The 23278-nt window shown below is 40.2% G+C and overlaps 2 protein-coding genes and 1 pseudogene across 6 annotated transcripts; all 3 read right to left on the bottom strand.

Annotated features, from left to right (window-relative positions):
* Positions 1 to 712: 712 nt before the first annotated feature.
* Positions 713 to 8485, bottom strand: LOC113016860 (flavin-containing monooxygenase 5-like; annotated as a pseudogene). Its single transcript, XR_013905101.1, has 12 exons — positions 8364 to 8485; positions 8217 to 8289; positions 8052 to 8121; positions 4900 to 5050; positions 3940 to 4128; positions 3725 to 3890; positions 3428 to 3570; positions 3092 to 3288; positions 2389 to 2529; positions 2004 to 2223; positions 1737 to 1800; positions 713 to 1561 (listed from the first exon to the last, which is right to left on the bottom strand). The product of XR_013905101.1 is annotated as a flavin-containing monooxygenase 5-like (transcript).
* A 288-nt stretch (positions 8486 to 8773) lies between these two features.
* LOC113016660 (flavin-containing monooxygenase 5-like) lies at positions 8774 to 14215 on the bottom strand. Of its 4 annotated transcripts, XM_080297030.1 has the most exons (9): positions 13149 to 14215; positions 12709 to 12902; positions 12518 to 12595; positions 10671 to 10827; positions 10348 to 10488; positions 9968 to 10156; positions 9708 to 9873; positions 9181 to 9609; positions 8774 to 8908 (listed from the first exon to the last, which is right to left on the bottom strand). In XM_080297030.1, exons 5-8 carry the CDS (start codon positions 10477 to 10479, stop codon positions 9302 to 9304), a joined length of 795 nt encoding a protein of 264 aa, XP_080153156.1. In that variant the 5' UTR covers positions 10480 to 10488; positions 10671 to 10827; positions 12518 to 12595; positions 12709 to 12902; positions 13149 to 14215; the 3' UTR covers positions 8774 to 8908; positions 9181 to 9301. The 4 variants fall into 4 exon arrangements, with proteins under 4 accessions (XP_080153156.1, XP_080153155.1, XP_080153157.1 ...); XM_080297029.1 differs by having other exon boundaries at positions 10348 to 10827; XM_080297031.1 differs by having other exon boundaries at positions 9181 to 9543; positions 10348 to 10827.
* A 1437-nt stretch (positions 14216 to 15652) lies between these two features.
* On the bottom strand, positions 15653 to 21806 carry LOC145424109 (flavin-containing monooxygenase 5-like). The gene is made up of 10 exons (XM_080296966.1): positions 21668 to 21806; positions 21344 to 21532; positions 21082 to 21247; positions 20862 to 21004; positions 20453 to 20649; positions 19731 to 19866; positions 19414 to 19633; positions 16761 to 16833; positions 16325 to 16577; positions 15653 to 16222 (listed from the first exon to the last, which is right to left on the bottom strand). Exons 1-10 carry the CDS (start codon positions 21797 to 21799, stop codon positions 16076 to 16078), a joined length of 1656 nt encoding a protein of 551 aa, XP_080153092.1. The 5' UTR covers positions 21800 to 21806; the 3' UTR covers positions 15653 to 16075.
* Positions 21807 to 23278: the final 1472 nt, after the last annotated feature.

Genomic DNA, 23278 nt, shown 5'->3' with positions numbered 1-23278 from the left:
GATGAACTTTAGTGCACCTTACTTTACTGTGAGGAAAATGTCGTGGCATGCTGTGTATAGCAGCTAATCACTGACATCTATTGAATAGCTCATGCTGTTGCACTTTGATTGTTCAGCGATATTAATATCAATCTTGAGAATTTTTTTTGAGCTTGTATGAATTGTTTTCTGGTTGTTGCACCCACAATGGTATGCTGCTGTAGCCCCTTTGCTTTAATGTGTTTTTGTATATTCAGTGATGATCTTCTGAATACCTTAGTTATAATGTGTGGTTAACATTTTTCTCGGGCGACCGTGGCTCAGGCGGTTGAGAATCGCATCTGTAACCGGAAGGTCGCTGGTTCGATCCCTGGGCTCTCTGTCCTGGTCGTTGTGTCCCTGGGCAAGACACTTTATCCTACTTGCCTACTGGTGTTGGCCAGAGGGGCCGATGGCGCGATATGGCAGCCTCGCTTCTGTCAGTCTGCCCCAGGGCAGCTGTGGCTACAACTGTAGCTTGCCTCCACCAGTGTATGAATGTGTGAGTGAATGAATAGTGGTATTGTAAAGCGCTTTGGGTGCCTTGAAAAGCGCTATATAAATCCAATCCATTATTCTATTTTTTGGACCATTCTCTAAAAACTCTGGAGGTGACTTGCGGGGAAATCCCACAGATCAGCAGTTTCTGAAATATCGGATATGCCACAAACAACCACATGCAAGCCACATTCAGTCAGTTCAATCAACTTTTATCTCCATTCTGATGCTCGGGTTGAACTTCAACATGTTGTCTTAGCAATGTCTGAAGGCTTAAATGCATTGAGTTTTCTGTACCTAACAAACTGGCCAGTGAGTGCATAAGTTTAACTTTAGCAACTTTGTTTGAACCATACCATATAAAATTAATCATTGAAAATAATTTTCTGCTGCCAGTATTAAACAGTGACTCAAATACAAGTTTCTGTAGATAGGCATGATGCAAAAAAGCAACAGTTACCAAAAACCACACCACGAAAAACAAACACAATCAATTGTGCAGATTTAACAAATCCAGTTTTTTCATTTTTAATATTTTAATTTTAATATATATTTTTTATTTCTTATTCAGCTTGACAAGTTATGCACTGTAGTGTAAAAACAATCTCTGCCTACATCTCCTTCATTCACCCTGCAATTAACTGAAGAGATCTCTGGAATGAAGAAGCAGAGAAGTAAGAGACAAAGTGGAGCTTATTGTAGAAGATACAACACAACAGAGCAGCACCTGAGAGAAACATTATTATGCTCAGTTTAGAAGAATGTTTGATGTCTGGCTTTGGTTCTGTTACCACTCTGGTCTTAAAAGGCTGAAACACCCGGTCCCACTGAGTGAGGATAGCCTGACGGGCTCCAGCCCACTTTCCTGGTCCAGTCAGACGGTATTGGTATGGTGTGCAGGGTCCTAAAAAAAACCTGCAGTGCCAGTGTTGGGTCCTTAAAAAAGAGCCATGGTATGTTTGGCCTTACCCCCACCTCTTCAGACAGAGAGTCCATGTAAGGGATGTAGTGAACTTCCAGTGGGTTGCGTTCTGAGCATGCAAACCTAACAGAGAAGCAAATAAAGAAATAACAGATGACACTGAAAAAGCATATATTAACCAGTCTAAGCTAAGAGACTTTGTAAAACATTAATCAGAATACAAAAAATAAGGATTCTGGTGGAGATGAGCAGCCTTTTAACATATCTTAAAAATAATTTCCTTCTTCTGATCTGATACATGGTTGCCGTGTCCTTCTCAATTTCCTTCATCATGTTCTCCTCTGTGAGGAGGGCTGTTAAACCTGTCATGGAAAAATTCAGAACAATTTCAAACACAGAGTTATTGCATGATGATTTGCACTGGAGCATATACTTTAGGTTTGCATTAATAGCTCTAGTGTTTTCTCAATTCAAAATATAAAGTATACATCGCAGAATTCCTACTGAAACCCCTTCCATGACTTTGCACAATCAAAATATTCTCCTACACCTTTTTATGTTTTACCTTTAAACACTCTTGTAGCCCAACAAGCCTGCATCTCAGCCAGAGGGTTAATAGCACCAAAGCCATGTATGAAGCCCACCACTGCCAGTGTTGGTGAGGTCAGTGCAGGAGGGAACACATGTTTGTAGAGCTGCAGCCTGTAACCACATTTAGCCTGTAGAGCTGAGGGCAGGAAAGGAAAGCTGTAGTTGTACCCTGTGGCAGACACAACCACATCCACCTGTATGACAGACAAACAACCCTGGGATTAGATGAACATGTGCATTTAAATCCCCTTTACATCATTTCAAAAATAAAACCAAATGAAAAGGGACAGTCCAAGAATTACTACTTGGATATCCTATATTTTTCACCTGAACAGAATAGTTGTTGAAGTCATAAACACCTTGTCTATGGTGCTTCCATCAACAAAGACCACACTACTGTAGACCCACAGAACTCCCCCACGTTTGGTTTCACTGCAACACGACCTGAGATGATTCGAGCCGGCAAGTCATCATTCACTACAGGAATCTGTGCAAAAAAGCTGAATGCAGTTTTACAGGAGCTATGTTAGTGACCAAGGCAGTTAGACACAAATACCTGGTGCAAACATACAGTAGTCATGGCAAGATATCAAGTCACTGTTATCTAAATAAATACATTCATACATACATAAAAAACTTTGTTTATATAAACATGCTGCACATTACACCATGTGTGTTTCAGATTCTCGCTCTTTTAACAAATATAATCAGAATCAGAATCAGAATACTTTATTGATCCCTGGGGGAAATTATTTTTTGTTACAGTGCTCCATTTTAAACCAACATTAAGACAAGACAGACAATACGCTAACTAAGAATAGTACAATATATACATATATATACATACATACATACATAAGTCACTTATAAATAAATATTTGGAAAAGAAACATGTGTAGTTGTAGCAGCAAACAGTGTGTTAAGTGGATGCGTTGTACAGGGAGTACTTTAGTATTGCATTTACCTTTTGTTACAATTCCTTTGGAACATTTAACACATAATTTTTGAAGTTCTCGGTTATGATGATGTATTTTTAATTCAAACGTTTGACCATGCTTTTACCCATGTTTCGGTTTCAGGCCATATAGTTTGTGGTCCAGCGCTTGATTCAGCTTCTTCTCCAACATTGTGTTGGTCCATGAGGGGAAGAGCTTTCGTATCAGTGCGTCCATTCAAGAACTCCCGACAACATTTAGTGGAAGTCCCCCTGGCCCTACACGGCCAACAACCCATGCCCCACTTCTGGTACTGAGGTACACCTGCAGGTCATGTCAGCACAAGGAGGTTTCAGATTCACGAGTTATATTCCTTTAAGAATACAGTGCTTTCATATTCATAAACATCACTGTTCTTTTTGAATACAACATAGAAGTAAAGAAATGTAGCACAGCAGCTTACCTTCTCCGCAACCCTGCTGACATCCACAGCAATATCACCACCAGAGTTCCCAATCCCGATGACCACCACCCTTTTCCCCTCCAGACCCTCAGCACTGCAGTATTCCCAATTGTGGAAATATTTGGCTCGGAAACTCTCAATACCTGGAATGATTAAAAATAAATAAATACTGAATTTGTCGCTAAATATAAATATTTGTCAGTCATTTCAACCACCATTGGAAACATTAACAGACAACACAGTGTGTGACATCTGTTGTGTTGGAGCAAGAGCAGCTGCTGCATTTCTTAAATTTACCTGGGAAGTCTCTGAGTGGCAGGTGAGGCTGGGTGAAATGTCCAGTGCAAACCATCACGGCATCAAAAACACGGGTCTCCCTCTGACCCTCTCTGCTCTCCGTCTCCACCTCCCACTGACCCGTCACTTCAAAATTTGTCATCTGCCTCACGCTGATTACAGTAGTCTGACACAAACACAAACACAGTTTTTTCTTTTTTATGAAGATCACCAACCTGGAAGCGTATGCGTGGCAGCAGGTTGAACGTCTGAGCATACAGACGCAGATACAGCAGGACCTCAGAGTGGTGCATGTTGTTAGGGAGGTCAGCAGGAGGCGGGAAGTCGCTGAAAGACATCATCTCTTTGGAGCTGTTGATGATCACTGACTTATAGATGTTGGCCCGCCCCGGCTCTGGCTTCTCCTGAAGGAGGAGAACATAAAGACAAAAAACGAAACACAATGCAACTTTGCTTCTATTTAAACTCTGACTTTAAGTATATTTCAAAACTCTGTCAGTGTCTTACAGGTCTCTTAATCCCTGGATGTGTCTTCTCTATTTTCACACGTTTCTGTGGGATAGTTGCCCACTCTCTCCAACTTTGATACCATCTCTCTCCTTCACTCCAGTGAATTTTAAATTGTTTATTTTAAACTTTGAATTGATGTATGAGCAGTGCATTAAGGAATTTATATTTTACAAAGCTACTTTAGTAATGTAGCTTTTGTTAAAACCACAAAACAGCTGAGAACAGATTCTGCACTTCACTTCAGTATCAAAATAACTGAACTGCTCTTCATTTTAACACTTGATCCATGTTAGACCAGCCAGTTAAGTACATTTTCTGGGATCTCTGCTTTAACGTTGCACAAGTCATTCTCAGCAAAGCTGCATCTCTGTGTGTGTCACTACAGAAAAAATAGCACTGCAGATCACATTGTCACATATTCCCAACAAAGGTTGTTTGAAATACATGATTCAAGAATTTAAAGCAACTAATTTTTCAACTTTTTTCAAAAGCTCGTTTTTTACTTTTTTTTTTTACAATTTCTTTTCTAAACTTTGAACTTCCATTTACGTGTCTGTATTTAAAAACAGTAAACCTTGCAAGAAACGATTCAACAATTTGAATGTTAAGCTTCACTTCAATATGCTGTCATTTATATCCCCCCCAAAAACCCCATTGTTTCCCACCTTAAATCTCCAAAGACCTCCAATGTCATCACTGCTTTCAAAACATGTGGGCTCCAGACCTTCATCCAGACAGCCTTTGATGCTCGTCACTCCCGAGGGTCCTGCACCGATCACTGCCACTCTCTGAACCATGCTTGCACAGCTAGCTGATCTGTTACAGATGTTTGCAGTTTGAAAAATGGTTGAGTTTTATGTTTATAGCATGACTGTTTCACACCCATTGTTTTGGAGTTGTTAACTTGCATGTGAGTGTGCCTTTTTTTCATTACTTGAGTCAATCAAGGATAATTACATTAAATTCAGCAGCACGCAGAGAAGTGCTGAATGAGACTGAACATTTACATTTTCTTCAGTTTTCCTGCAAAAATGAATCCAATTAGTTTTACTTGTCCTTAGCAATGGTGCTGTGATTTGGTCTAATACCTAAGTGTTTGGAGCAAACAGACCTAATTTACTGTAGAGATTTTCACTTGTAAAACACAGATTAATAACATTAGTCGCAAAAAAGGGGTTCCTCCATTGATTTTCATGCTGTAACAAAAAGTTCCCCAAACGAAGTAATAGTAGTACTAGTAGGAGGTACAGGAGGAATCACATGGTTATGTGACATATGTGACAAGTATGAAAATATAACATCTGACTTCAATCCAGGCCCATAGGAAATATATTATTATTAATTTATATGTCTTAGTAATGCTCAAGTGGCCAAATAAAGCATTGTTATGAGCTCAAGTCAGTGTCTTTGAGTAACAGCAATAATTTAAATTCCAGTGGGAGGGCCTTTGTGCACGGAAGCATCAGATTCCAAGTAAATACCAGCATTAATATCGAAGTGGTTTTCTTTAGCATTAACTCTGCGAACCATAATCTACTCCTCACTGGAGCTTCAACAGACACACTGGAGTTACAATATGCCAACTCAACCTTAAGCAAGATAGATGATTGTATCTCCTTACTTGCCCTTTTGGACTTAGTTCTTTTGGATTAGCTCTAATTTAGCAGTTTTTGGGAGGTTAACCATGGATGTTTTAGGGAGGTCAGCAGTTTTAACTTCTTGAGACTGTACATGAATGACAACACACACATAACACACTACAGGGCCTGGTTGCATTGTTCTCCATAAACAGAAAACGCTGGGTTTCCTGTTTAGGGCCCGTGATGGCAAGCCACACATGGCAAGCTCCACACCTCACCACTAGTTGCTTCACTTTAGTTTACTTTGCAGTCACTACACTTATTTTCAAATATACTGTTTCCTTATTAAATTAGTTTTTTTTTCCCGTTCAAACCTTCCAATATTAATATGGGGTGCACACATATCAACGCTGTAAGGTCAAAGTTCTGTTTTATGTTACATCTTTCTTTGTTTGAGCTACCTGGGGTTTTGGCTTCTCCTTCCTGGCTGGCAAAAGGGCTGGGGGATCTGAAGTACTGCTGACAGCCTCAGTGGACTAAACCACATGCTTCATTGCCTGGGGAGTGTTTGGAGTTTGTTTAACAGTTTTGTGTTAGCTGGTTATATGTCAGTCACCCCCCCCCCTTGTGTGTCATATGATTTAGCTAAGCTAGTATTTAAGTTCCCTCCTGTCATTTCAGGAAGTCAGTTTGTCTTATGTTTGTTTGATGTTTTGTTAGTTGTTATTTTGAGTTTAGTTTATTGAGTTGACCTCTTTTATTGGTCTGCCTGTTTAAGTTTTTGGTTTTGTTAATTATCTTTCATATTTATATCATATTCATATCTTCCATATCCTAAAATGTTTTTGGGCTCAAGTCTGTCAAAAGAATCAATGCAAATTAAAATATTTTTTTCCAGGAGTGAGTGTTCATATCCTGAACCACGAAAGAACACAGTTTTATATAAATGAAAACATTTTTTTTCAGTATTTTAGGCAATGTCTTTATTTGCTTTTTTCATGAGTGTTAGACAAGAAGAACTGCAGGTAGAAAATGGTGCATTTGTACATTTTCACATATTTTAAATGGCACACACTGCTCATCATCAGTACCCAGAAACTAAAGGTTCATTTTTTTTAGTTAACAGAAACCTAAAGGTATAATCTAAAGTAAAACTGTCAAAGCAAACAAAGATATCTGATGGTGCATCTAAATTTAGATATGCATTTGGTGACAAATCTACACCCCGTGGACCTTGTTATGAACTACAGGCTATTCGACATATTAAGGAGTCAATCAAAATACACATAATGCACTGTTATCTATCACTGAACATTTCATTAACAAAATCTTCTGCAGTTGGTTATCATTTTCTCTGACATGAGCCTTGCACATATAAACTTAATTTCCTCTTTTATTTCAGACTTCCGTCCATTTGTTTGAACCACATAGTTTTTAAGAATCACTCCAACTGCACTGTAGTGTGCATGACTTCTTTTTTCCTTTTGCATTTGCATTTGCAGGCCTCAGTGTGAAGATTATGCAGACCTTTGGAACTGGAAGGTACTTTTACAACTGTATAATATTACATAATTGCAGCACATGATTTTTACACTACGACAAGAAAAGGAGACTCCCAATTTATCTCCTCTTTCCCTGCAGGCCAGCAGGAAATGAATACACAGAAATAAAAAATAAACAGATTTTCTGTGATTCACAGACCTGTTTTCTTTCCTCTTTAATCCATGTTAAATAATTTTGTTGTTAAAATTGTTGTTATGTTAATTAAGTCTATTAATACATTACATATCAGGATTCTGTGGTAAGCTGAACCACAACTCCCTCAGAAAAACTGTGCTTTTGTTCAGCATCTCAGTAGCAGCTTCCAGGGTCGTAACGATCTTGCCTTTAGAAAAAAGCACGACTATTATTACAGTTCCTGTGAATGTGAGCATCAGCGGAGAACACAAGCCAAATTTACTGGTGTTGTCTGGTATTTCTCTGGTTCTGAACGGTTGAGAAACCCGCTCCCACTGAGTGAAGATAGCTTGTCTGGCACCAGACCAATTTCCAGGCCCACTAAGACGATATTGATAAGGTGTGCAGGGACCAAAGAAGACCTTTGCCCAGAGCACAGGGTCTCTCAGAAAAAGCCTCAGGAGTTTTGGTCGAACACCTACCTGTGAATAAAAATCTGTTATGAAGGATTTGTCTATGATTAATGTTGAAAATTTTATTTATAGCTAAAGTGAACTCACTTCCCCAGCCATAAAATCCAGATATGGGATGTAATCAACCTGTAGAACAGCCTGCCGTGGACAGGGATAGCTGAGAAAGAAATATTTGCTTGTGTCATTAACAGGACTTAGTGGGAATAAGTAATCGACCAGGGCCATTTAATAACTTTCAGAAATGATGTCTACCTTTGCATGTTTCTCCTCCTCTCAGATTCAATGACATCCAGCATTTTCTCTTTGGTTGGAAGACGACTCTGACCTTAAAGATATGATGTTTCAGCTACTATTTCCCCAAACCCAGTGTAAGCTTATGTGTTTGTTTGAAGAGTTTACCTAAAAAGACCTTAACAGCCCAGCGAGCCTGCATTTCCACTGTAGGCATGAGTGGACCTTTTACTTGGAAAAGTCCCATGACGGCCAGTGTGGGAGGTTGCAGGGATGGAGGAAACGCTCTCCTAAAACATGAAAGATAAACCTTTGTGGTGGTACTTTAAGAATTTTAATATGATAGCACTGTAAAAGTTGCCTGCAGCACCAACCCCCAAAAAACGTATCATGTATGATTCAAACTTTAATCTCTAGACTTTACATTTGAGAGGATACCCATGCAAGTCAGTGATCCACTCTGTCCACCATAAACTTACTTGTACAGTGTCACCTCTTCATATGGTCCCTCTGACAGAGTTGATGGTAGGAATGGGAACTTTGCAATGTAACCTGTGCAAAATACCACGGCGTCAATGTTCTCCTCCACCGTGCCATCTTCAAATACAACTCTAGAGTCCTTGAACCCTTCCAGATTGTTCTTCATGACTATTGCCCCCTGAAGGATTCGGCCTGGGAGATCGTCATTGATCATAAGGTTTCTCTCCATAAGTCTGTGAAAGAAGTAAAGTAGTGAAGTCTCTGTTGCTACAAATGCTGTTGTCTAATTGTCAGCTCATGCCATGCTGGTACTGATGAAATTATGAGTAAAACTCGAGAAAGACTTATGTCAGACAAGAAAAAATATAGAAATAATTCTGATTAATTTTCGTCTTTATTAGGTAGGAATTACAATTGTAAGTGTCTTTCAGGTTTGAGGGGATTGTGCTGTCTTTTTTAAAGTTTCGTGAAGTTGTGACGACTATTTCAAAAGCACGTACATTACCTGTGTTTGGGTTTTAGACCATACAATATGTGGTCATATTTATTGTTCAGTGCTCTCTCTGCTGCCCAGTTGACCAAAGTCTTGGGGAGCAATTGGAAGAGGACGTTGTTGATCCGTTTGATTACTGCAATGTCGAGAGGAACGCCATTGGTGGACATCCTGCCCAGCACCCAGGCCCCTTGACGTGTACTGAGAAAGGTCTGTCGATACAAAAGCGGTACAGTCGACATTTGATCATCTCTCTCAGTCCCGTACCTCCGTGACAAACCAAACGTTTGCATTTCACCTTCTCGGCCGATCTGCTAATCTCCACAGCAATATCACCTCCAGAATTGCCAGTGCCGACCACCACCACCCTTTTTCCTGTGAAGGCATTTGCATCTTTATATTCCCAGCTGTGAAGACACCTGCCAGAAAAGGTTTCATGCCCTGGAGGAATACAGATTTTGCTACAGTCACAAGGAAAACATTTTTTCCAAGAATGTCATGATTTAAATACTATTACTCTAAGATGTCCATTTATTTACCTTGAAAGTCAGACAATGGTAATGTTGGATGGGTGTAGTGACCTGAGCACACCAGAATGGCATCAAAGATGTGCCTCTCTTCCTGTCCGTTCTTGTTTATGGTCACTACTTCCCATTGGCCGGATAGAGAGAAATCCGGCCTTTGCAAAACACTCCTCACTGTGGTCTGAGGTGTGCATGCCCACATTCACAGAAAAATATACATTAATATCAACAACACTGCTTTCATAGAATACTTGAGCTGATGAGATGCCATCTACCTGAAAGTTAATGTATCTAAGCAGGTCAAAGTGTTCAGCATAGAGCCTGAAGTACTGCAGAAGCTGTGAGTTATGCATGAAGTTGGGATAGTCAGATGGCATTGGAAAATCACTGAAGCACATCATTTCTTTGGAGGTATTGACCACCAAGGACCGGTAGATGCTGGTTCGATCTGGCTCAGGTGTCTCCTGTTGACACACATGAAAACAAGAGCAAAGCAGGTAAAAACATCTCTCTGCAACCATTGTACACTTTAATGCAGTGTTTATAATGATTGTTGTGGACAAGCTAAACCCTTTCTCCATATACAGTAATAACAGGATTCAACAACAGTAAGAACAATCATCAAACTTTGCAATGTGGTTGTGCCCCCACTTACTCTAAAATTCCACATGCCGCCAATGCCATCACTGCTTTCAAAGCAGACAGGCTCGAGCCCCTCATCCACACAGATCTTGATACAGGCCAAACCAGAACAGCCTGCTCCAACTACTGCCACACGTCGAACCATTACTGAACACTTGGGTATGGAAAGACACTGTGAGTCAGACATGTTTCATGCACAAACATGAGACTGCATGCACATTTTTATGTTTCTTCTTCTGTCTTCCATAATCAACTACCTCAAAAGTAGTAACATTGTAAGCTATGTGCACAAAAATAGGTACCGGTAAGTTTGAAAGACATGTCAGTTGTTCTCACCTTCTTCAGTTATATGCTTGTCGGTCCTGTTTAGCCGGTGTTGGGCGTTAAACGGTGTGTAAGCTCCCATGACCTGAACTCTTGTTGTGCAATCAGTTAAACAATATGCCAGAGGAGGGACTTTAACCCTTCTCTTCAAATATTCTATAAATGAGTGCTGGAATGAGTAAAAGAGGTGCTTCTTATTAGAACCCACATGATGGGAAGACTCAGTTTCTCAGATCTGTACATCTTTGCATTGTTGCATCTGGGTCATATGTGACGTAGTGTGTGTCCTTTATTGCGGTTTTTATCCAAATCTTTTGTAATAGTGTGACATCTTTCAATTTGAGGATCTTTGAAGATCCTTCTGTAGGCTTCAATGGCTCTGTTCTGAATGGCTTGATTCTTGGGCTTGCCTATCGATGTGTTTGCTGCTGATTGGCTCCTCCATGACATCCTGCTGTTTAAAGGTTCGGGTTTCTATATTACTCTCCTGACAGCAACTTGGCCCAGACCTCCAAACCCTGCTATACTCTTTCTGTTATAGAGGAGAAGTCTCTTTAGGCCCAGTGTTTGTTAGTGTGGTTTGTATTAAGTGTTCTATCATGTAAATACATAAATTTGTTATCAAATATAAAGGCTGAACTGCTTCTTTCCTTCTTTTTTTTTTTTTCACTGTTTTCTCTTGATTTACATATTATAGGAAGTAAGATTCAGGAGTCTAGTTTGTTGTACTTAGGAATCAGGTATCACTGGGGTTTGTACCACAAAGAAGGTTTGTACTTTAGTCACTAAGACTGAAGTGGAGATGCTATCTTAATAAAGTCTATTCTAATACCAGACTAAAAGGAAAGCTGGCCAAAAAGCAAACTGTATAAGTTACCGGACTTATTCAGTATTCAGTAATTCATGGGAGAATCAGATAATAATTGGATAATAATTGTTGTGTTAGTCATTCTTAGTAATTGTTTAGATTTGTGTATGGCCCCCTTTCAAAATAAGCTTCAACCACAACATGACTGGATGAAGAGTGACTGGAAAGCAGACATTAATGATTAACTAATTCCAGTATACAGTGTATTACAGAAGTCCACTCTAGACATAACAAAAGAATGCATATTCATTTCCATAATCATTGCCAGATGTGCTTCTTTTTTTAAAGATTTTAATCTTGAGATTCACCTGAGCTGGGACAAACTGCTCTTGACCACAGCGCTGATTTGCTTTTCACATTTTAAATTTGTGTGAAAGATTACACCAAGATTTTTAACCGGTGCTTTAATAAAACGAGTTAAAGTGCAGGTAATCTTTTAACTCTCATTTAATAGTGGAGGACCAAACAATATGGCCTGTGTTTTGGAAAACAACCAGGACATAAAATGACAAGTAAGAATTTATTTATATTTGTTACTGATCCTGTAAAGACAGGAAAGACAAAGACTCTAGATCTTCTTGCTATCTTGCTAATGGTATTGTTATTTCCTGGAGAATTAATGGGGCACTCAGTGATTCAGAAGAAGGACAGAGAAGTTCACAGCATGCTTTGGGTGTTTCTCTGAACTAATGTTAGTTTGGCTGAATTCCCTGTAATTTATTTCTTATTTCATTAAAACATTGTTGATGATGTTGCCACCCTCTTGCCCCTAAACATTCCTTTTAAGGACACCAAAAACATCAGCCTGTTGAATTATCTGATGATATAATCCAAAGGCAGTGTTGGGAAGGTTACTTTTAAAATGTATTCCACTACAGATTCCGTTACGTTACTCAATGAGAGTAACGTATTCTGAATACTTTGGATTACTTAATATATTATCATGCTTTTTACAACTGCATGAATGTACTGTTGCTGTGTAATTTATTACTATTACTGAAGGTCCGCGGCTCCGAACTGTAGTAAAGGGACCTCTGGCTAATACGTTGGTTCCGTGTCGGGCTCGTAGCTGAAAAATAAAGACAGAGAGAGGCGTTGAAAGGCTGCTCCAACGGAACTTGTTGTTTCGGAGGAAAACAGGAACACAGTGTAGCTACAGCAGAGTCTTAATAGCTTACTTACAACTGGGCTCGTCAGGCACTCTTCTTGGCTGCAGTGGTTATTATTGTTTCTGCTCGGTGACAGCTCGTACTTTTCCACTCACATTTTTCTCCCTCCTCGCGCTCACAGACACATAATGGGTATGGCAGTCCATTCTCCCTGCAGCACGGACTACACTGCCATAATATGGGGCGCCGTTTGTAAAGTGAACCATGCTGAAATTAACGGCAACATTTTTCCACATTTAGCTCAAACCTTACAAAAACATGTTTTTTCGAGTAATTTTTTACAACATTTAGTAAAATATTTTTAACTTTTCATCAAATGTTAAATATTAAATCTAAATGTTAAATATTAAATCTAAACATTATATTTAAATGCTAAATGTTAAATCTAAATGTTACAGAAAACTAAATATTTAGGCTAACATGCAAATTTATTGTACGGATCAACGGAAATACCAAAATAAAAGCTTCCCGAAAACCTCCGGTGCAAAATTGTGTCTGCTCTCCCCCTCACTTCTCCTCGCCATGTGCTGCTTCACTTCTTGCCTACGACCATGTCCAGCAAAATCGCTGGACATGTGCTGCAGTGATTGTGAAGTGGAGACTGCAGCTGCTAAGAGTGCACTACTGCTGAACCTTTGGATGGCCGACAAAATGGATCTTCCGATGTTTTCAGCTAAATTGCCGGACGTGCTTTCTAGTGGTCTGTGCCGGGTTATGGCTGAATTCCAGTGGAATGAAGGTCCCGCCATAATAGTCGTTCCAGCCATGTGTTCCAGCCCTAAACCTAACCTTAACCATAACCTCATTCCTAACCTTAACTAGCAGTTAAATTACGTAAAATAGTGTTTTCCAAAGCGATTTTTAGAAAATGATCGAACATGTGTAGATTGAGTCCAAACGGTTCTCATGTGTTCTCCTGTTTTCGATGCCATCATTTAGGAACGTGTTGTGTACCCGAAAGCATAAAATGTTGACAATTTGTCACCTAGCGAAAATTATTACGCTTAGGGAGTGAGACCGTGTCTGACCACTACCGGCACACTTTTGCACCGGAGGTTTTCGGAAAGCTTTTATTTTGGTATTTCCGCTGATCCGTGCAATAAATTTGCATGTTAGCCTAAACATTTAGATTTAACATTTAGATTTAGATTTAAATATAATATTTAGATTTAGCATTTAGATTTAAATATAATATATAGAATTAAAATTTAGATTTAGATTTAAATATAATATTTAGATTTAACATTTAACATTTAGATATAAATATAATATTTAGATTTAACATTTAGATTGAATATTTAACATTTAAAATTCTGTTTTAAATATGAAAAGTTACAAATATTTTACTAAATGTTGTAAAAAAGGACTTGTTTTGAGCTAAATGTGGAAAAATGTTGCCGTTAATTTCAGCATGTTTCACTTTACAAACGGTGCCCCATACCATTAGGCTACATTTTTTAAGCCTATTAGCTTAGCACAACAACAACAACAACAACAACAACAACAACAAAAGCGCTCGCAGAGAGCTGAAAAACCAACTCACAATGTGCAACATCGATCTTTATAGTGTTTTCTTCATGGCAACAGTAACGCTGCTGCCTGGAACAACAGAACATAGCTGTCAAACAAAACCCAAACAGGCAAAAAAAAAAAAAAAAAACCCAAACCGGCCTGACCCGCCACAATATGAAACAGGAAAATAATAAAGTAATCCATTTATTTCAACAAAGTAACTGTATTCTAAATACCACCTTTTTAAACGGTAACTGTAACGGAATACAGTTACTCATACTTTTTATTTTAAATACGTAACGGCGGTACATGTATTCTGTTACTCCCCAACACTGTCCAAAGGTGTAAACAGTTGAAACAATTACAAAAACCATAATCACTTACAGAGTTATTAACAAAATCATCATCCTTGTAAAACTATACCCAGATTACAGTTTGATATTGCACCTGCAGATGTTTGTGTTTGTCCCTGCAACAGTCATGACTGCGCTGTAGAACAACGCCTCCAGTGGGCAGAATGTAAAAGACATGTCTTCGTATCAATGAAGATATGTCTTTCTGATTCTGACAGTGTAATAAATAAACTTATCATTGGTCTTTTATTTTTTTTTAACTACTTTCTCTAGCAGAAAACAACATTCATGGACATGGACTTCTAAAATATTTTCCAAACTATATCTTTTAGATAACTAACAGAAAATGTAATAAAGGTCATCAATATTAGTTAAATATTAGTTAAAAGTATTTTTGCCTTCTCTCACTCAAACAGCTCTGAGGTAGTTTAATGACAAAATTACAATGATTTGACCACATCTTTTATATGGTAAATGGTAAGTATTTGTATAGCGCTTTACTAGTCCCTAGGGACCCCAAAGCGCTTTACAAATCCAGTCATCCACCCATTCACACACTGGTGATGGCAAGCTACATTGTAGCTACAGCCACCCTGGGGCACACTGACAGAGGCGAGGCTGCCGGACACTGGCGCCACCAGGCCCTCTGACCACCACCAGTAGGCAACGGGTGAAGTGTCTTGCCCAAGGACACAGCGACTGTCCAAGCCGGGGCTCAAACCGGCAGCCTCCCAATTACAAGGCGAACTCCCAACTCTTGAGCTACGCCCATCGCGATATTTGTATAGCGCCTTACTAGTCCCTATTGACCCCAAAGCGCTTTACACATCCAGTCATCCACCCATTCACACACACATTCACACACTGGTGATGGCAAGCTACATTGTAGCCACAGCCACCCTGGGACGCACTGACAGAAGTTTATCTTATTTCATTGTCTCACATACACCAAGTGTGTCGATGACCCCTTGACCTTGTATTTGATAAGAAGTTAAGTGAACAGATTCACAGAGACTGATATTGTTAAACCTCATACAACAGGCCAAGAGACATCAAAAACAGAACGTATAAATTAATAAATAAAACAAACAATTCGGAGCACATACTGAATATTTATAAATTATTCAGTACAGCTTTTAAAGTCTTTAATAATGTAATATACTGCTGACAGAAAACATGATAATCTGCTGTAATATCTTACAGTGTATAACCTCTTAGCATATCAAAGAAATAAGTAATCATAGGATCCTAATTATATGTTACCCTAGAAATGGTTACAGTACTTAAATGAGTCAGTATATGACATTAACAGATCTTCTTATAATGGTATTTTATGCAACATGTCAAATCCAAGTCAAGCCTCTGTCATTGTTTTCAGTGTGGTGTTACTAACTATGGGAATTAGTGACTGGTATTGTCTCTTAATAGCTTCACTGTTATTTCTCAAATTATTTTGAAACCCTAAGTATCAAAGGAGGTGCAAGATGAGATACTGGTGCTGGGTTTCTCATTCAATCAGACTGATTGTGGACGCAGCTTGGACACGAGGGTGGAGATGGTGGTTGGGTTGCGGTGGATGTAGTAGATTGCAGCTCCTCCAGCCATGAATGTCAAGCTAAGCTTGATCAGGAAACCTGTCGTTGAACTCTGTTGTGCATTCAGCTGGAGGAGACATATGAAAAGATTATAAGAATGCATCTTTGATTGGCTGACTGGTGCATACAGCAAAACTCAGAGTATGGAAAATAAACGCTTTTTTCAGACCTGTCTAGTTTTTAGAGGTTGGTACATGCGGTCATACTGAGTGAAGATTGCCTTGCGTGCCCCCTCCCATTTTCCTGGTCCCATCAACCGGTACTGGTAGGCTGTAACAGGCCCCCACAGAACTTTCTTAAATAGAGGGAAGTCTGTGAGGAAGAGCCAGAGGAGATTTGGTTGCACTCCAATGTCCTTTGCTAAGTCGTCCATGTGCTCAACAAAGTCCACCTGCAGAGGTGTTAACTTTGACACAACGTAGCTGTAAAGAGGATAAGTCAAAAAACAAATAAGTTAACCAATAGAATATTAGATCCACACACCTAGTTTTAAACAAGGAAGGGTTGAAAGGTTTAAATGATTTCTTCACTTTTTTGGTAAATGATTTGCAAAAAATATTCTTATTATTACTAAATCTAAGAGGGGAAAATTAGTTTTTAAATACTTTTTTGCAATCTTCTTGGTGTCATTCTCAACAGCTTTGATCATGGCCTGGTTTGAGGGCAGTTTCTTATGTCCTGAAGAGCAAAAGAGAGAAAGCAAGAGTAAAGATAGTGACTGTGTTGATATGTAGATGTTGATGTAATGATAAGGTTTACCAGCAGGGGGCACTGTATTTAAGAAAGCTCATGAATGCCTCCAGGGGGAGCACATAAAAGAAGACTAGTCTGTGGCGTGGCATAAGGATGTTAATAAAATGTTTTGGAGCGGTAGCTCGCAAAGCATAAGTGGATGCTGTGTTATTTTTAACAAGCCCTATGAAGACAAGAAATAGTACCAGGAGTAAAAGCGAGAGTGTGGAAGCGATAGCAGTTCAAAGTTCTGTTTGAGATGGAAATTTGAAGCCACCGGAAGCATTGTCATTTTGGTGTAAAGGAAATAACATTTTTGGGAGACAAATTCTCTGCTGGAGGTCTTGAGCCAGATGAAAGAAAAATAAAAGCCATTGCAACCATACCACACCCAACAGATAAGAGAGGTGTGCTCAGAGTGATGGGAATGATCAACTTTGTAGGAAAATTCATACCTAACTTGTCAGTGAGAACATCAGCACTAAGGGAGTTACTTCGTGATTCCATGGAATTTAAATGGACAGCGAGGCATGAACAAGAATGGAATGATTTAAAGACCACACTGACAACGCGCCCAGTGCTTGCATATTATGATCCAACTAAGAGTCTGAAAATCTCAACAGATGCCTCAAAGAATGGGCTTGGAGCTGTTTTACCTCAAGCTGAAGAGGGGAGCTGGAAACCAATTGTTTATGCTTCTAGATCCATGACTAAGGCTGAAACCAAATATGCTCAGATTGAGAAAGAATGTCTTGGGCTGGCATATAGACTTGATATTTTTCACTGTTATGTTTATGGTCTTCCTACCTTTACAGTTGAGACAGATCATTGTCCTCTTGTGTCAATCATTAAGAAAAATCTGAATGAGATGTCGCCGAGGATTCAGCGTCTCATGATGAAACTGCAGAGGTATAGTTTTGACTTGATATACACACCAGACAAGTATTTAGCTTTAGCAGATGCACTGTCACGAGCATCACAGGTGTGTCAAGCAAGCTCCACTGAGAAAGAAGTAGATGATCATGTTAATATGATAGTGGAGTCTGCCAGTGTCTGACGCAAAGATAAAACAAGTATGTGAGGAGACAGCTGCAGACAGGGAGCTGCAAACAGTGATGGAAAATATCCAAGGAGACTGACCCAAAGGGTCCTGTTCAAAGTATTATCATGTTAGATCAGAGCTTAGCGTGGTAAATTGACTGCTGTTGAGAGGCAATAGGATCGTGATACCACATACCGGTAGTCTGAGACAGGTGGTACTTCAAAGAATACGTGAGGGACACCTGGGAATAGAAAAGTGTAAAAGGAGGGCTAGAGATGCTGTGTACTAGCCTGGTATTAATAAAGACATTGAGAACATGATCGGAAAGTGTGAAACATGTAAGAAGTTTCAGAGCAGACAGGCAAGGGAACCCATGATGATTCCTGAACGTCCTACAGCACCGTGGAGGAAAGTAGGAACAGATTTATTTCATTTTAATGGGAAAGACTATCTGTTGGTTATAGATTATTACTCTAACTTTCCTGAGATTGCTCTACTTACAAGTACTACTGCTAATAATGTGATCACACATGTGAAGTCCATCTTTGCCAGGCATGGAATACCAGAAACTGTCATTTGTGACAATGGTCCTTGCTATAATTGCAAAGAATGGCAGAATTTCGCAAGAGAATATGGCTTTAAACATGTCACATCAAGTCCTCAACATCCACAGGCTGAAAAAGGAGTGCATATCATCAAGCAGCTTCTGAAGAAGGCTACAGACAGTCAATCAGATCCTTATTTAGCTCTGCTGAGCTACAGGGCTGCTCCTCTTGACTGTGGTTTATCCCCTGCAGAACTGCTGACGAGTCGTAAGCTACACACAACTTTGCCCTGCTATGCAGAGAGCAAGCAGAGTGAAGAAATTATAAAAAGCAAGAGCATCTGAAATGGAAACAAAAACAGCAATATGACAAGGGAACAAGAGCACTTGGATTGCTTGCAAAGGATGATGTAGTGAGAATCCAAGATCAGAATGCATGGAACAGGAAAGCCATTGTTCTTCAGGAAGCAGGTCCAAGATCATATGTAAGAACGTAAGAACTGAAGAAGATCATGTGCTCAGAAGGAACCATCGCAACTTACTGAAGACTAAAGAGACATTAAGGGAGGAACAATGTGGTGAGGAAGATGAAAATGTTGATGTGTCACATGCAGAGACGGTGTCTGATTTGAAACTACTAGATGGACATGAAACTGTGAAGAAAAGTGAAGTTGTTTCAGAACATGTATTGAGGAGGTCATGAATGCCTCCAGGGAGAGCGCATAAAAGAAGACTGGTCTGTGGTGTGGTATAAGGATGTTAATAAAATGTTTGGAGCGGTAGCTCGCAAAGCATAAGTGGATGCTGTGTTATTTTTAACAAGCGCTACGAAGACAACACAGCGTCAATCATTAGTAAAATGCAATGTATTTGATATTTTACTGTAAAAGATTTTATTTCACCTCAGTTTTTAAATTTTCTTTTATTGGAAATTCCTTACCTTTGAAGACACGAGTGACAAAACGGGCCTGCATTTCAGCTTGAGGCATGATGGCTCCGTCAGAATGGATAAAACCCACAATAGCTAGGGTAGGCTGCTCTAGGATTGGAGGAAAAACATGTTTGTATAGTCCAATACGGTGCCCAGACTTGTATATGGCATTTTTTGGCAAGTAGGGGAAATCGTAGTTATATCCTGTGGCAAACACAATCAGGTCCACCTGTAATAAAGAGGACAAGAAAGAAGAGCTGAAATAGTTTTTAATGACATTAAGAACTGGAATATTTAAAGCACATCAGATAATTTGGTTCTCTGACATTTTCTGCAGTACTGCCATCAACAAACACCACAGTGGAACCACGGATCTCTTTTATGTTTGGTTTGACGATGACCGACCCAGACAAAATCCGGAAGGGCAGATCGTCATTGATCACTGGGATCTGGCTGAAGAGCCTGATGAGGTGAGGGCAGCAGAGGAAAGACAGACATGTAAAATTCATATATAATAATATATTCTGATAACTACGTGGTAAACTACATGGTAAATGCCCTGCATTTATATAGCGCTTTACTAGTCCCTAAGGACCCCAAAGCGCTTTACACATCCAGTCATTCACCCATTCATACACACATTCACCCACTGGTGATGGCAAGCTACATTGTAGCTACAGCCACCCTGGGGCGCACTGACAGAGGCGAGGCTGCCGGACACTGGCGCCACCGGGCCCTCTGACCACCACCAGTAGGCAACGGGTGAAGTATCTTGCCCAAGGACACAACGACCGAGACTGTCCAAGCCGGGTCTCGAACCGGCAGCCTTCCGATTACGAGGCAAACTCCCAACTCTTGAGCCACGATTGCCCACATGCCCAATAGACAAATTATGATTTAAATAGTGTTCACTTCATAGCAGATACACAGTCTATGGACAATTTTGGTATGGTGAACAGTTTAGCAAACAAGATGAGACAATCAGCTTATATGTGATAGATTGCATTCAGCGAAACCGTGGCGTTAGGGAAGAATTTACATATCCCACCTGTGTTTGGGTTTGAGGCCATACATGGCGTGATCATACATGGAGTTGAGCTTTTTCTCACCAAGCCAGTTGAGAAATCTCATTGGCAACAGCCTGAACATGATATGGACAAAGCGTGTGTTGAACCTGTCCACTGGAAGACCATTGTCAGAAACCTGACGAATGACCCAAGCACCACTACGAGTGCTCAGATACATCTGTAAGACAAGACACAGAAAGAAAGAAGTAACACTAACGTGAAATTGTCTTATCTCACGGGATGAAGGGCATCCTTGTACTCTTTATTTTAGGAGGTAAAGCTTGAGGAATGAGGATGCAAAAGGCACATCAAATTGGCACACTATCAGACAAAAAAAAGGGACACTAAAATGTTAGGAAGAAAGCTGAGCACTTAGAGAGCACTACCAACCTGCTCTGCAACTCTGCTGCCCTCCACCGCGATGTCACCTCCTGAGTTGCCGATGCCGATGACCACAACTCTCTTCCCATGCATGTCTTCAGGCCCCTTGTAGTCCCAGCTATGGGAGTATTTTCCTTCAAATGTCTCAATTCCTTTCAGACAACAGAGTGGAATTTTTATACAGTCATGTTTTAACATTTATCATGTGGTGGTACAGATATTCACTCACCTGGGAAGTCTTTGAGTGGCAGGTTAGGATAGTTGAAGTGACCAGTGCAGCAGATAATGGCATCAAAAATGTGGTTCTCCTCGTATCCATCTCTAGTCTCAGTCACCACATCCCACTGACCAGTGCGAGAAAAGTCCGGTCTCTGTTTCACACTCTTGACTTTGGTCTAAGATACAATAAATATAATAGCAGGTCAGTTTATACATATAAATATTAATATAGGGTATAATAAAATTGATCGCTCTTCTTTCTATCTTGCTACCTGGAAGCGAATGTATTGCAGTAGTTTAAAGTGGTCTGCATACATTCTGAAGTAGTTCAAGATTTTAGAGTGGTGCATGTAGTTGGGGTAGTCTGCAGGGATTGGGTAGTCACTGTAGCACATCATCTCCTTCCACACATTGCTAGTAAGGGAACGATAGATACTAGCTCTGTTTGGTTCCGACACTTCCTGCAGAGAAGACGTTCCAGACAACAGATGTTAAGAAATAATAGTTTAAAATTGCACATTAAATATTATATGAAAGACATACAAATGTCAAAATAGTCAGTCAGTAGTGAATCTTTCTCTAGACTAAAGTCTTGCCTTGAATTTCCACAGTCCGCCCATGTCATCACTGCTTTCAAAGCAGGTTGGCTCCATGCCCTCATCCAGACAAGCCTTTACGCTGGTCAGACCACAGGGTCCTGCCCCGATCACTGCTACTTTGTGAACCATGATGGATCTGCAACAGGAAAAAATTATTTATCAAAGGAGGAAAAAAAGGGAAAATTAAAGTTAAACAAGACACCGTATAGTACGATATCGTACAGGAAGAGACAAAGTTGCAGTGAAACTCAATACCGAAAGCTTTTGTAAAGAAAAAGGGAAACCTTATTGGTTGTTTCCATTGCAACATGTATTGCATTGCTTATACAGTTGCACACTTACTTGCCGTAATATTCATGTAACTCTACACATTTAAAATTTTACAAAAGACAGATAACTCCCGTTACAGATAGATTACACAGATAATGAAGCCGTACGTCTTAGAGCATATCTTACAGTCTGTAACTGATTGCATTAAAAAGTCATATTACCATAAACACGAGCCCTGTGTCAGCCTTACCTCTTCTGTATAGAGCAAGATGAAATGAGTGATCCTGTCCTCCAGTTTAAATACTCAGTCAGAATTTAACAAACACGCAAACATGAAACTCTGGCTGAGGATCTAAATCTCTTTTATGCCCGTTTTGACAGGGAGAACACCGACCCTGTCCTGTCCCCTCTCCCCTCAACCGACCCTGCTCCGGTCCTGAGCACTCATGAGCTGAGGCGTGTGTTCCGGAGCATTAACACCAGGAAGGCGGCCGGGCCGGATGGAGTGCTGGGCCGGGTGCTAAAAGACTGTGCTGCGGACCTGGCGGACGTCTTCACCTCTATATATAACACCTCGTTGTCCTGTTCACTGGTACCATCCTGTTTCAAAGCAGCAACCATCGTTCCCATCCCAAAACAGTCAAATGTCACATGTCTGAACGATTTCAGACCTGTGGCACTCACCCCCATTCCCGCCAAATGCCTGGAGAGACTGGTCATTAAACACATCAGAGCTGCTTTTCCACCATCCCTGGACTCGCACCAGTTTGCATACAGGGAGAACCGGTCAACCGAGGATGCGATCGCCACAGTGCTGCACACATTACTGAAGCACTTGGAACACAGGAACACCTATGTACGGCTCCTCTTTGTAGACTACAGCTCGGCTTTTAATACCATCCGGCCATACAAACTCCGTCCCAAACTCCACCAACTGGGACTTAACTCCTCTCTGTGCAACTGGATTGTGGACTTCCTCACTAACCGTAGACAGAGTGTCAGAGTGGGTAAGAACACCTCTTCCACCCTTGTGGTCAACACCGGTGCCCCTCAGGGGTGTGTTCTGAGCCCTCTGCTATACACTCTCTTCACCCATGACTGTATTTCCTCCTGCGCGTCCAATCTCATTGTTAAGTTTGCAGATGACACTACAGTGCTCGGACTTATATCCAACAATGATGAGACAAACTATAGGACAGAGGTGCAACAACTAGAGTCATGGTGCCACGACAATAACTTGGTCTTAAACACCAAAAAGACCAAGGAGATCATTGTAGATTTCCGGAAGAGGGGTCATAACAACCATCTGCCTCTCTTCATTGGCAGTGAGGCGGTGGA

This window comes from Astatotilapia calliptera, chromosome 23 (assembly GCF_964374335.1).
Source record: "Astatotilapia calliptera chromosome 23, fAstCal68.1, whole genome shotgun sequence".
Lineage (NCBI taxonomy): Eukaryota > Metazoa > Chordata > Actinopteri > Cichliformes > Cichlidae > Astatotilapia > Astatotilapia calliptera.
The sequence above is the reverse complement of the archived record's forward strand: the minus strand, read 5'-3'. Positions and strand labels throughout refer to the sequence as shown.

What these genes read in the sequence shown, in the direction of transcription:
- LOC113016660 (XM_080297029.1), bottom strand. Translation starts at nt 10,521, where the DNA reads ATGTCTGACTCACAGTGTCTTTCCATACCCAAGTGTTCAGTAATGGTT. An exon ending in TTAGATACATTAACTTTCAG is followed by an intron (nt 9,874 to 9,967) that starts GTAGATGGCATC and finishes TGCACACCTCAG; the next exon opens with ACCACAGTGAGGAGTGTTTT. An exon ending in ACCATTGTCTGACTTTCAAG is followed by an intron (nt 9,610 to 9,707) that starts GTAAATAAATGG and finishes GTATTCCTCCAG; the next exon opens with GGCATGAAACCTTTTCTGGC.
- LOC145424109 (XM_080296966.1), bottom strand. Translation starts at nt 21,799, where the DNA reads ATGGTTCACAAAGTAGCAGTGATCGGGGCAGGACCCTGTGGTCTGACC. An exon ending in TGCAATACATTCGCTTCCAG is followed by an intron (nt 21,248 to 21,343) that starts GTAGCAAGATAG and finishes ATTGTATCTTAG; the next exon opens with ACCAAAGTCAAGAGTGTGAA. An exon ending in TGTCACTCGTGTCTTCAAAG is followed by an intron (nt 16,834 to 19,413) that starts GTAAGGAATTTC and finishes TTTGCTCTTCAG; the next exon opens with GACATAAGAAACTGCCCTCA.